Source organism: Lepidothrix coronata, unplaced genomic scaffold (genome assembly GCF_001604755.1).
Source record: "Lepidothrix coronata isolate B3197 unplaced genomic scaffold, Lepidothrix_coronata-1.0 Scaffold33, whole genome shotgun sequence".
Taxonomy (NCBI): Eukaryota; Metazoa; Chordata; class Aves; order Passeriformes; family Pipridae; genus Lepidothrix; species Lepidothrix coronata.
Window position 1 is genome coordinate 5484166 of NW_016690213.1, and position 11906 is coordinate 5496071.

At 36.8% G+C, this 11906-nt stretch overlaps 1 protein-coding gene across 5 annotated transcripts in view; it reads right to left on the bottom strand.

The window, feature by feature from the left end:
- The window catches only part of SRBD1 (S1 RNA binding domain 1), a 123819-nt gene that overhangs the window by 43723 nt on the left and 68190 nt on the right, over nt 1-11906 (bottom strand). For all 5 annotated transcript variants that reach the window (XM_017811773.1, XM_017811775.1, XM_017811772.1 and 2 more), the window contains one exon: nt 6894-6976. In XM_017811773.1, coding sequence (XP_017667262.1) covers nt 6894-6976 — 83 coding nt within the window. The remainder of the gene's footprint in view (nt 1-6893; nt 6977-11906) is intronic.

The following is an 11906-nucleotide window of genomic DNA, read 5'->3' on the forward strand; positions in this document are numbered from 1 at the left end:
CCAGTTTCTTTCATTTCAGCCAGATTCTAGTCTACCAGTGTATTTCCTATTATTAGTTTTTTCAACTTAAGATATACCCAAAATCAACCAGCTGCCACATACTGCCAAAAAGGAGTGATTTACATGCATTAGTAAGTGGTCTGATTACTGGAAGATATACAGAACTGAGCATTGGTATCCTCATCCTTAGACTTTGTTTTGTTTAAGCAAAGGTTCTCTTTAGCCAGTCATTTCAATTAAAGTACAGAAAAACCAGAAACAAACTCATAAAACTGCAATTTTATCCTAGGAGGTTCAGTTCTTTGCTTAACTGTGTGCATATATTCAGTATAGTAAAACAGAAGGAATGCTGAAGCCTTTTGTAGACAGGCTGTTCAACTGGATGTTGAAACCTGCAACCTACAATTTTGACGAGGAAACAACGTTCCTGATGAACTGAGTTTCCACAGGAGCTATGTGAATCATGCAAAATAAAGCACTGCTCACCTACTAAGACAGCCCATTTTCTAATAAAAAAATGTAAGTTGCAAACCCACATAAATTTATTTTAATGAGCTTAATAAAGCAAGCTCAAGTTTGAGGTTGTTTTGACAAACACACCTCAGAGATGTAAAAAAGAAATACTCTTGCATATCAGATGTTATCATATTCTCACATCATACATGAGTGATTCTCCTGTGCTATCCAAGTAACACACCTAACTATTCATATACCCTATGGTATAGGGTAAAGTAAAATAAACTTCTTAAATACTCAGTGAAAAATGTACACTTTTGTCCGAAAAATGTCAGCTCCATGTTATTAAATAAAAGCATACTACACAAAGGAGATGTAACCAAAATCAGATACCAAGAAGGATACAAAGTCTCTTACATTTCACCATTTAAAACTGTGAATCTCTTCTAAGGAAAAAAGAAGATAAAGGTTTTTTTAAACCACACATTGATTCTTTGCAATGGGCAATGTCAGGACTCTGACAACTCTTGTTTGCAATCACTAACTACTTCACAGCTTTCTTTTTGTTAGCAGCTTCCTATTTAAACATAAATTTTCAAGTTTTTATTATTAGAGAAACAATACAACATTTGGTTTACACAGATGAAGCTAACAAGTTCTGTTTGCTGGGGTTTTGTAAAAACAGGATGACAAATACCTTCAGCGCAAAAGACGAGCCAGCTTCCCTTGCATGAAAGACAACAGAAATAATGCATAGGCATTTTCAGCCCACAGGAGTACCAGGCCAACACACCTGTATCTGGTTATACTCAGAGATACCCTTTAGGTCCCCCCCTCCTCTTTGATCCCTGTATTTCTAAAATGTTCTTATAGTTCAGCTCTCAGATATCTCCAAAACTAGTAGCTATTCAGTATTATATACAGTCAGATTGTCTCAAGAAATAATTTGCACAAGGGGCATTCAGAAAAGTAGTAAAATTTTAAGTAGTACTACTGTCAAAAATGAGGTTAATGCCACAGCTTTCTAACAGCCATCCTGTTGCACAGGCACCCACTAGAGGTTTATAAAAACTTAGCAGTGATGATGCCACATACATCTTTTGAGGGAGGAAGATGATTAAAAAAATGCAAAAAAACTCAAAGGGCTACATGCAGTTTCAGTCATGTGTAGGAGAGGCCCATAACATCCTTCCACCACTGTCTACCAGTTTGCCCCCATTGCCCTGAGGCAGGGAAGGAAGGACCCATGCAGGGACGGCCTGAGACAGCAGACAGCACTCTACACAGACTTCTAGGAGAAAGAAAAAAACTCCTTCCTTTCCAACAGGAACTGAGATACAACCTTCAGTGAGATGCCTCACTATTAACTAGCTGGCTGTAGATTTTGAAGTGGTTTATACCTGCAATGCCATAATTAAGACAACTGATCCAATTAAGGAGGAAGTATATCTGATTAAAAGCATTCCCTACAGTCGCACTGTCATTTAACAAAACGTACCCATTTTCTTTGGGGGAAAAGCTCAAGCCTAAAAGGCATATCAAATTGCAACTGAAATAATAAAACATCCTGCAGGTAATAATCAAATGCAAAACCAATGCACTTCAATAACTAGAGGAACACGGGAAGGAAAATGGACGAGAAGGACAAAGGCATTACCAGATTCAGTTATTATTAGACATTCTGAACAGGCTTTATGAAACTCTCTTTGGCCAGGACCTTTCAGCATCATACAGAAAACAAACCAAGAATTAGTGCAACGTTTTTTTTTTCCTGAAAGAATGGCAACTTAAGAGTATTGTTTACAGATTTTATTTATTTGACACAAAATGTTCCAGATACTTGATCTGAAATCAAATATCCTCTGACTTCAGAGGTTACAGAACTACATATATTATCTCTTACATCCTTTTGGGATGCTAATTTTCCAAATTTCTCCAACAGTGAAGATGTTACCATGCACAAAAATGCATTATGAACAGATTTTTGCACTCCAGAAATTATAAAGACCAAATAGGATGCTGAGATCAGACACGGTGCATTTTTAAATATTATACACAATTTGTGAAAAATTCTAATCCTTCAACACAGAGCACATATCTTGTTCTTAGGTTACAGATGAGTTTGAGCTCCATCTAGCTCTGTCTCTAGAGGTTACTGCTTACTGTTTTTTTTAGCATCCAGGGATTTTGTACATCAACTGAACATCAAAAGACCAACCAAACTTAACATACTTCCTTAGCTCTACTTCTCCTTTCTCTGCTTTACAATAAAGATTCAGGTTTTGACTTTTTAACAGTATATTAATTTAATTCCAACATTTACCGTGATGAACTCATGGACAGAAAGTTTATGCTAGTGCTGTTTTACTCACCCATGAAAAACCGGGTCTCTATTTGAGAGGAAGGATTTTTTTGTTGTCTTACTCATTTTCTTTGCTCTGAAATTCAATTCCCTAACCACAATCTTTGTGAAGAAGCTTTGTTCTCAGCTCTTATCTACATCTTCCAAGATCATTACAACTGCAATGGTAATTCACTACCAAAATTCCGTTTACAGCATAATAAAGTCTTGAGCAACTAACTGCTTCTTCCCAGATAGGAATTTCGCTTTGAACTGGCACGGGGAGGTGACAAGGCAAACATATTCAGTATCAGGCAGAGTCTGGGCATCATCTTCATATTCAACTACAGAAGAAATCATAGTAATATGGCCTGAAGGTGATAAATTAATTTTGGCTAGGTTCCTGTCTGGGAGGAAAGAACAATTTTCCTAATGAGATAAAGATGAAGGAAGACAAGGACCTTTAGGCAATTGGAATTTAGTCTGAGAGAGGCCCTAATAAATCAGGTTGTGCTTCTCTTTGTTTAAGGAAATACCTGTTAGGATATCCGGGGCCTGTTTATTTTTCTCTGACAAACCTGATTTTCTTTGCAGTGCACAAACTCAGAATCATACATTGAAATAAGAATAAAGGCAGGTGGTCAAATAAAAGTTTCAATTTTTTTTTTTCATCTAAAATAAGTAAACACAAATCCCAGCTGATGGGATTCAATCTACACAGATCTCCTGCTACCTCAAAACTTGTATTTCTATATGCAAAGTATCCACAGCCAAATGAGCAGATTTGCTTGGAAAACTTGCACTAGAAAAACTAGGAAATATCAATATTCTCACAAACATGCATATGAAGTACCAAGAGGTTAGATGGGAGGGATTGAAAATCCCACGGAAATAGCAAATACAGAAGATGCAGCCCCTCCACACAGTACTCTTGGTGGGCCACACACTCCACAGACTTCAAGCAAGCTCATATTGTGAGCAGCAGATTTAACACATGAACACTTTCCTGTAGCACTACTATCACTGCTGACAGCAGCAGCAGCAGCTCCTGCACCAGTTGGTCACTCCGCTGAACACACAAACGTTCCTGTACCACAGTCCCATGACAAAAGCTACAGCCTTCATCAGGTAGATTCTACTTCACCAGTCTCTCACCTCAACCCCCAAGAAAAGACTGATATCACTGTATCTGCCACTGCCTTTACTGCAGAACAGTTTGGGACCTCTGGCTATCATGAACTGACAGGGAGGCCACGTCCCGAGTCAATCAGGCTGTTGTGAAGGCAGCAGCCGCAGCTCTACAAGCCACACATTCCTGCTCCTCCCTTATGCCAATTCAGGACACCACATAGCCATTGCTAGCACCACAAAATTATTGGGGCACTTGGGTAGAAGTAGCAGAAAAGGCAGGATCACTTCCTCAGGGAGTTCACACATTGATCAACACACAGTGAGTGTGCAACCAGCCCTCAAGAAACCACCGCCCTGCTTGTGCTACACAGTTTCCACAGTCGCCGGCAGCAGCATGCAGTCTCAGCCTGTCTCTGCCTGAAGACTAGTCACTGTCTCTCCTTCAGGACAAGAATGACAAAACCTGGATTTGTCAGATTCTTAAATATCAATTTCAGGGTGTTGAAGAAAGAAAAGGTCATATTTAAATGCTAGGTGTAGAGTTACAACAGGCTAAGAAAACAACCACCTCTGTGAAAAGCCTGTTATATTTCTGATCTAGACTGCACATTGCATACTTCAACCTAGAAATTAATAAAAAGCTACAGCCAGCAATTATATTATAAATTAAAATGTAATAAAGCATTTCAAATTGCCTTGGATATTATAAAATTCTGTGCCTGAAATACTCTTTATCTGAGGGATTATATCAGCTGTTGCTCTGGGACTCCCTGTACAACACAACAGCTTTTTCCATGCCTGTCTTCTGAGACACCAGCAAGTGACCGTTCTCTCTGAAGGAAGACAAATCATAAAAGCTTAATTCCTCTTCTCCTCCCTTTTCCTCCCCTGCCTTAAGAGAGCTGTCATCCCCAAAGGGCAGCAGACCATCTGACTTCACTTTCAAGAGTGCAAATTTGCTTTCAGTAGTGTCACATAAAGATCCAGTAATTCAGAAATTTCTGTATCACTGAATGAGCACATTATAGCTTTTGTGGTGATTCTTCAGAATTCCGACAGGACGTTTATCTACCTCAGAAGATTTATTCAAACCATGAAAAGACTTAAAAATGCAGATAGCTGGCAATGAAAAATATTTGAGGTCTACCTCCATCAGGCTGCGAGGAATTATTTCTCTGAAACTTTTCATATAACCAATTTGGACATTAATAAATAACGTAGTTGGGGATTTGCTTCCAACACACCAGTAGCGGATCAAGAAGCTTCTCTGAAAGGGTCAGTAACACGGTACTTACCTTGTTCTCTTTCACTGCAAAGCAAATCATGCCAGTTTCAGCCTCTGAGACCATAGGGAACTGTTGCAATACATCCAGTGCAACATTCATCTCATAGTACGATGCTCCCAAACCCACATAAGCACCAACAATTCCATGTCTTTTTGCTTTAGATGTATGCTTGTACAATGCCCATGTAAACCATAGGAAATGGTGTGCATCTAAATCAATACCTTATAAACACAGCAATGCAAGTTCCTAGTACTCAAGAATTCACTATATACTTCAAGAGAGTAAAATATTTCATCTTGGAATTGATTTTTAAAAAATTTTGTTTAAAAAGAACATCAACCAACTTCTCTACGTACTGACATAGCATTTCAAGGGGTATTTTTGGTAAATACTTTTTCTTTAAAGCAAGGATGAACAAAAAATCTGTATCACTGTTCATTAATTTTGTTTTGACATATTGCTGCTATTGTTATAAATAAAAGCAGTAAGTAAGGAAACCAACTATGCTTCAGATTGAATCTCCTCTTTTTGCCACCCCCTGATTTATAGCTGCCACCATTAAAGCACATTTTCACTGAAATCTGGATACATATGTTAAAGAAATCTACAGTATTTCAGCCCTTCAATCTAATTTTCAAAAAAACCCAACTACAATATAGTTCATACCAAGGTATTAAAGTTAGGTTTACCGATATGTTTGCTGTTCGCAAGCAATGGATGTTTTATTGTCTGTGGCAATACAAGTAGGGCTTACAAAAGCAGGTATGAGTCATTCCTTAACCAACTAAAATGTTGACCTCAGTTCCTTAAAAATCAAACAGGATATACATTTCTTGGAAATTTTTCCTAGCACCATTTCTTTGTCACACTACCTTTAGCAGTGTCAGTAAAGGATTCTATGCTTCTAATTGCATTCTATTCCATTAACTCTCATGAACTTATCAGAAAGAACAGACCCAGACAGTTCTATTTTTACTCACATTCTATAGTTTCAAAAATATAGAGAAAAGCACATGTCAAGTTTTCTTTTTCTTTCTTTTTTTTGCTTCTCTATTTGGTGGGACTTAAGCATGTGCATAAATGCTTTCCTGAATCAATGCCAGCACTTTATAAAATGACAATAACTTATGTACCACTTCTCAATACAATGTTCTTTGTAAAGAGAGTTTGAAGACAAAAGTGACTTCTCAGAAATAATCTACAAAAATGTAGAAAAATCAGAATTGTCAAACATTTTCCAATTCAGCTTTAGTAAATGAAAAACTACAAAACAAGCGCTTTTATTACAAACTTCTAAGAAGGAATGCACCTAACAGTACAAATTAGTGGCTTCTAAATGGAGGATCAATATCTCATTGCATTTTACACAAAGAGCTAAAACCCCATGCTGTAACAATACAAAAAAGAGAAAGCTTTACAGATCAGGTTACTTGTCTGATTTGACGTTTTTAATAGACTATACATCTGGCTACAGCCATTTCAGAGTCTCAATCACAATTGTTAAAAGCAGAGATTAAAAAAAGAGGCAGTTTATGACTTCTAAGTATTTTCTACCATTCTATCAACACTACAAATGCCTTTTAATGGAGACGTAGCTAGCTGACAATTATAAAGCAGCATCTTGGTGTTGCTCTGTATCATGACAGATTACTTAGATTAAATGATATGTATTATCTTACCTGATACATTCCAACTCCTATATGTTTGGGCTCAATTTTCACTAGTTCAGCTAATGGGTCTTGAACGCGTCTAGCTATAGAAACTGAAAAAGAGAATTAGAAAACAGTGATGGATTTTGTCTGAGAAACCAAAATCATATAATTGCTTTTGTTAATTTTTCTTCTTACATCTTCTGCATATTTAATTTCTTTTAAACCTGGAAATAATCAATAATACATTTTTTTTTGCTGTTAGACACAGGTCATCAAATATATATTAACTGAATTTGTTACTCGAGTAATTCAAGCAAAGACCTAAGGAGATTTCAAACTGTAATTGTGACATTTAAGTTTTTGAGCCACGGAGTTAGTAAATAAAACTGTACATTATACTTTTTCCCATGTATCCATAATAAATCTATATGTAACATTTAAACTATGTAAGAAGCCTTTACCTTAACTCACAGATATGTAGAAACAAATAAACATATAAAAAACCAATGGAGTAACTTCACAGACTTGTTCATCTAATATAGTATTCACTAAGGTATATATTTTATCCTTATATATTATATATTTATCTAATTCAACCATAAAATTCAGTGTTAACTTTGAAAATGGTTCTTTGGCTTGACTAATCTAAACTGCATAACAAAACACACCAATCGCAAAACTGCAACCTGTCATTGCTATAACAACGTTTAGAAAAACAAAAGAAATTTCCAACATTTCTGACGCCTTTAAGAGCACACGGTCTTCTAAAACGAAACGTTGAAGCAAGCCTACATTTATTAATAAATCCTTTGCTTACCGAAATCTCAGAAAAAAAAAAAAAAAGCTCTATTTGCAAATATAAATTCTCAACTATGGTCAGATTCCACAGATACTGTGCTGTATTCAGTACAAATCCCACCCCTAGACCTCCAAAACAATAAAAATTAAAACCAAAACAAACAAAACCTTCAAAAAAAAAAAATTAAACAAGAACTCCCATACCAATGCCAGATCTCATTGACAAGGCTGCTTTTCCTACCACATGCACTTGTTCAAGAATAAGAGAAGTGTGTGGGACACAAGAAAGCTGTGATCCTTTAAAAGCTATGTCCAGAATCAACTCCATAGGGCATTAGCAACTTCAAGACACACTTCCTAAAATTTATTTTACATTTAAATACATTTTTAAGCAAATCAAGAAAGGGTTAGAGGAAGAACAGGAGTTAGAAGTAAAAAAGTATGGGCACAGTAGTTTGGTCAAACGCACATTGTTTAAATAAGAAAACTGCAAGTATCTCCAGGGGTCAATAGCTGATTTTACACATATATAAAAACATGAACATGCTTATAATTATCGTATATTATATATTGTATATTATATATAGGTAAAATAATATATATATATATGTATGTGTTTATAAATACATTTATAAGGCACTTTACTGAATCACAGAAGTGTTTAAGTTGGACACTCTAGAGAACACATGCTGTCTAGTCAGCTACAGCAGGTTGCTCCAGATCACATCCAGTTGGGTGTAGACTCCACAACCTGTCTGGTCAATCCATTCCAGTGTTTGGCCACCCTGACAGTAGGTGTTTTCTCATGTTCAGATTGAATTTGCTGTGTTCCAATCTGTGCCCACCACCTTTTGTCCTAACAGCTGGCCTTCTGAGAAGAGTCTACTTCTCTCTTCTTCATTCCCTCCCATCAGGTGTTTATAGCTATTTGTAAGATTGCCCTGAGCCTCCTGTTCTCCAGGCTGTGCAGTCCCAGTTCCCTTGGTTTCTCCTTGTATAAAAGGTGCCCCAGACCCTTAACCATCTTTGCAGCCCTAATTTAAATTGTGACCATCACTACTGCAGGGTGTTAGATTTCACAGCATTTCAGCAAAGAACTTGACTAAACATTGACACTTAAAGCCAAAATAGTAGCCAGAGCTAACATTTATTGGCTATGCGGGCTCCTCAAACCACAATTGCAAAGTTTAGCAATTAAATGCTGCACTAGAGATTTCATTTTTAAAGATCTGCACTGCTAAATGCACAGTTATCATGAAGTTCACTGCTCGGTCATGCAAGACTTTTCATATCCTTTATTATCCATTTTAACATGCTGACAAAGGCAGTTTGCTAGCTAGGGCCAGAAAGCACTGTGCTGGTGACATCTGATATGCCTGCTTCTCTGATTGAGAAGTTCTAAATTCAAAGACAACCATATATGCCTTCTTGTAAGGAGAAAAAAAAAAACAACCATGAAAGATTAACCAGTGTAAGTACAGCAGTTATCACTTACACAAGTATAGCTTAGTGCATAAACACTTCTCTATAACAATAATTCATATTAATTACTTTGAAATACTAGTGGTACCTATCACCCACCACCTCACAAACAAAAGCGAAACAAAGCACCAATTAAAGCAGTGTTGATTGTTTCCTTCCAAAGAAGGAAACACAACTATATATTTCTTCTGAATGCATCGATGCCTATGTATAGGTACTATACTTGTCCTTCAGCAACCCTCCTTAAACTTAGCTTGCTTGATAGCTATATGACGTTTTAGAGAATTTTTCAAAGTTACATTTCAGATAAGCTGAGAGCAAATACCTCACTGTCCATATCTCCTTTCATTATATCTTTTAAAAATAGACAACTACGTGGATAGGTTGATAAAGGAATTTTCCAAGCATAAACTTCTCTTGGGAACCTTCAATCAAAAAATAAAATTTAGACTCTTTTTGTCATAATAGCTTGGTTGACAATGCTGTCATATCCCTAGGAGGCTTCCAGTGGAGGCGTAGGACCGGATCCAGCAAAGCACTTCAGCACAGATGCATGTCGGTATTCCCACCGGAACAAGCAAAACTATTCACACGCATAAAGTTACACAGACATTTAAGTGGTTTCCTGGATCAGGCCTAATAGTTACAATATCTAAGCAATATCAGCTAACAGTCAGTTATACTATTTAAGGGATGCAGCTCCTATGGCCAATACCAGCAGGATAGCTGACCTGCGTAATTCCCACTAAAGCCGCGATTTTACTCCAGAACTTTTCAAATTAATAAATCAAAGAGTGCACAGTAGGAGAAAGGTAAGAATTGTCCACATTCTCTCTAAGCAGAAACTCAGTCAAGATTAGCATCTACTGCCTCTTGTACAGGCAAATCCTCTCATTCTTTGCTAGAGTAGCTGCACACTGCAATACCTGGGTCTGTTTAGGGGGAATGAGGCTCCACTCTGGCCATTTGACCCATGTGCCTGGACTGCTAAAATACAAGCAGAGTATCACTGAAATCACAAGGGCTCTGCAGGAGTGCAAGGTCTACTCCTATGGAGCAGAGACAGTAAAACCTGATGGTCTGACATTTTCCCCTTAAAAACTAAATCAAGACTATGGAATTTGATTTTCATATTGAACTATTTTACACTAATATGGGTATTGCCTAAAACTACTTGTTTTTATCCTTAAAGTAAATTTCAGAAATTATTAGAAACCATGCATTTTCAGAAGACTAAAAATGAAACAGGTAATGCATTCTCACCTTCACAGATATTAAGGTATTCTTTACTTTTGCTCAAGCAAATACAAAATAAATGATTTGATGGCATGCAGGGCAAATCTAGAAAATCATATTTCTCAAAAGTTATCCACATGGCCAAACATGAAAAGCTTGAGATGCCACTCTTAAAAATATGCTAATCTAAGTAAAATGTGAAAAAAATCCTGTTCAATATTAAACAAGGTATTAAGATCAGGATGACATGACCCGCTATTAGAAATAATTGCACACTTGAGGAACTTAAAGCTTTGAGTTGTGAATTAAGAAGAAAATATTACTGCAATACTTGGAATCATTATAACATACTGTGCTTCCCTACAGTTAATTAATGTAAAATTTTAACAGTTGGGGGGGACAGGATGGTCTACCTCATCCTCCAACTTCAATGTAGATGAACTTCGCATCCAAATGCAATGAGAAATAAAGAAGGTTACAGAAAGCATATTTACTGTAATCCTGTCTTGTCATTAGGGCATCTTCTGGCATTTAACTGCTTGGAAGTCTTGATTCACTCTACACTTCAGTTATTTGACAATACAAACCCACCAGGCAGTAAAGTGTGCTTGCATGTCTCCAATGAAGATGCCAGTGTGGTGAGCAAAAAGCATCCATAAGAGTTGCTTGCACAATTCACGTCAATCTCAGTGTCTGATCTTCACAGAAAGTAAGGAATTACATTAAAATGTTTGGTTTCCTAATGCCTAATGAGCAGATATGCCCTCATGAGCTTGGAAACACACCTAATGATCTGGCTACTCCTGTCTTTAAAATATCAAATCTCCCCTTATTTCAAATTGACAAATGTAAAATTAAGACTATTTTCCTTACACATACATGTCATATAACTCTGTTCCTCTAGTACTTTCTACAGCAAGTGATAATCATTTTTCACAGGGATTAAAAAGGAGAGTTTTCACTCAGGAATACTGATAATAGTTTTCAGGCTAAACATTTTCAGACTAAAGATGATAAAAACTGTCCACTCTCAACAGTGAGGGGAAAAAACAATATAGCAGCCTTCCAACTATTTCTCTAGATGGTATCTATATAAGGGTCACATCAGCTGCCAGCCCTAAAAAAAAATCCAGAATTAGTGCTAACTTCTTAGGCTATCTGCCTCGCTTCAGTAATGGAACAGGTCTAAAGCAATCACTAAGACCCAAATCAGACATGCACACTATTTAGGGTGCAAGGGCAGCTGGAAATCTTGTCAACTGTATAAAATTTATTATGGTTTCAAGTATTGTGCCCAATTTGGGGGCAGGCTGCCAACTCCTGTGTTCAGAAAACTGCATATTGAAATGTTCTCTTTTTGCATTGCTCTATGTAAGAACTCAATGGCTTAGATAAGGAAGGACTGAAAATGAGGAATGCTTATGGGTAGAATGAAAAAATGCAATTTCTTTCAGTTACAGTGGCATTAAAATGTTGCTTGCCAGTGTAGGCAGAAAAACATTTTTGGTCAAAAGTCCAAGATGA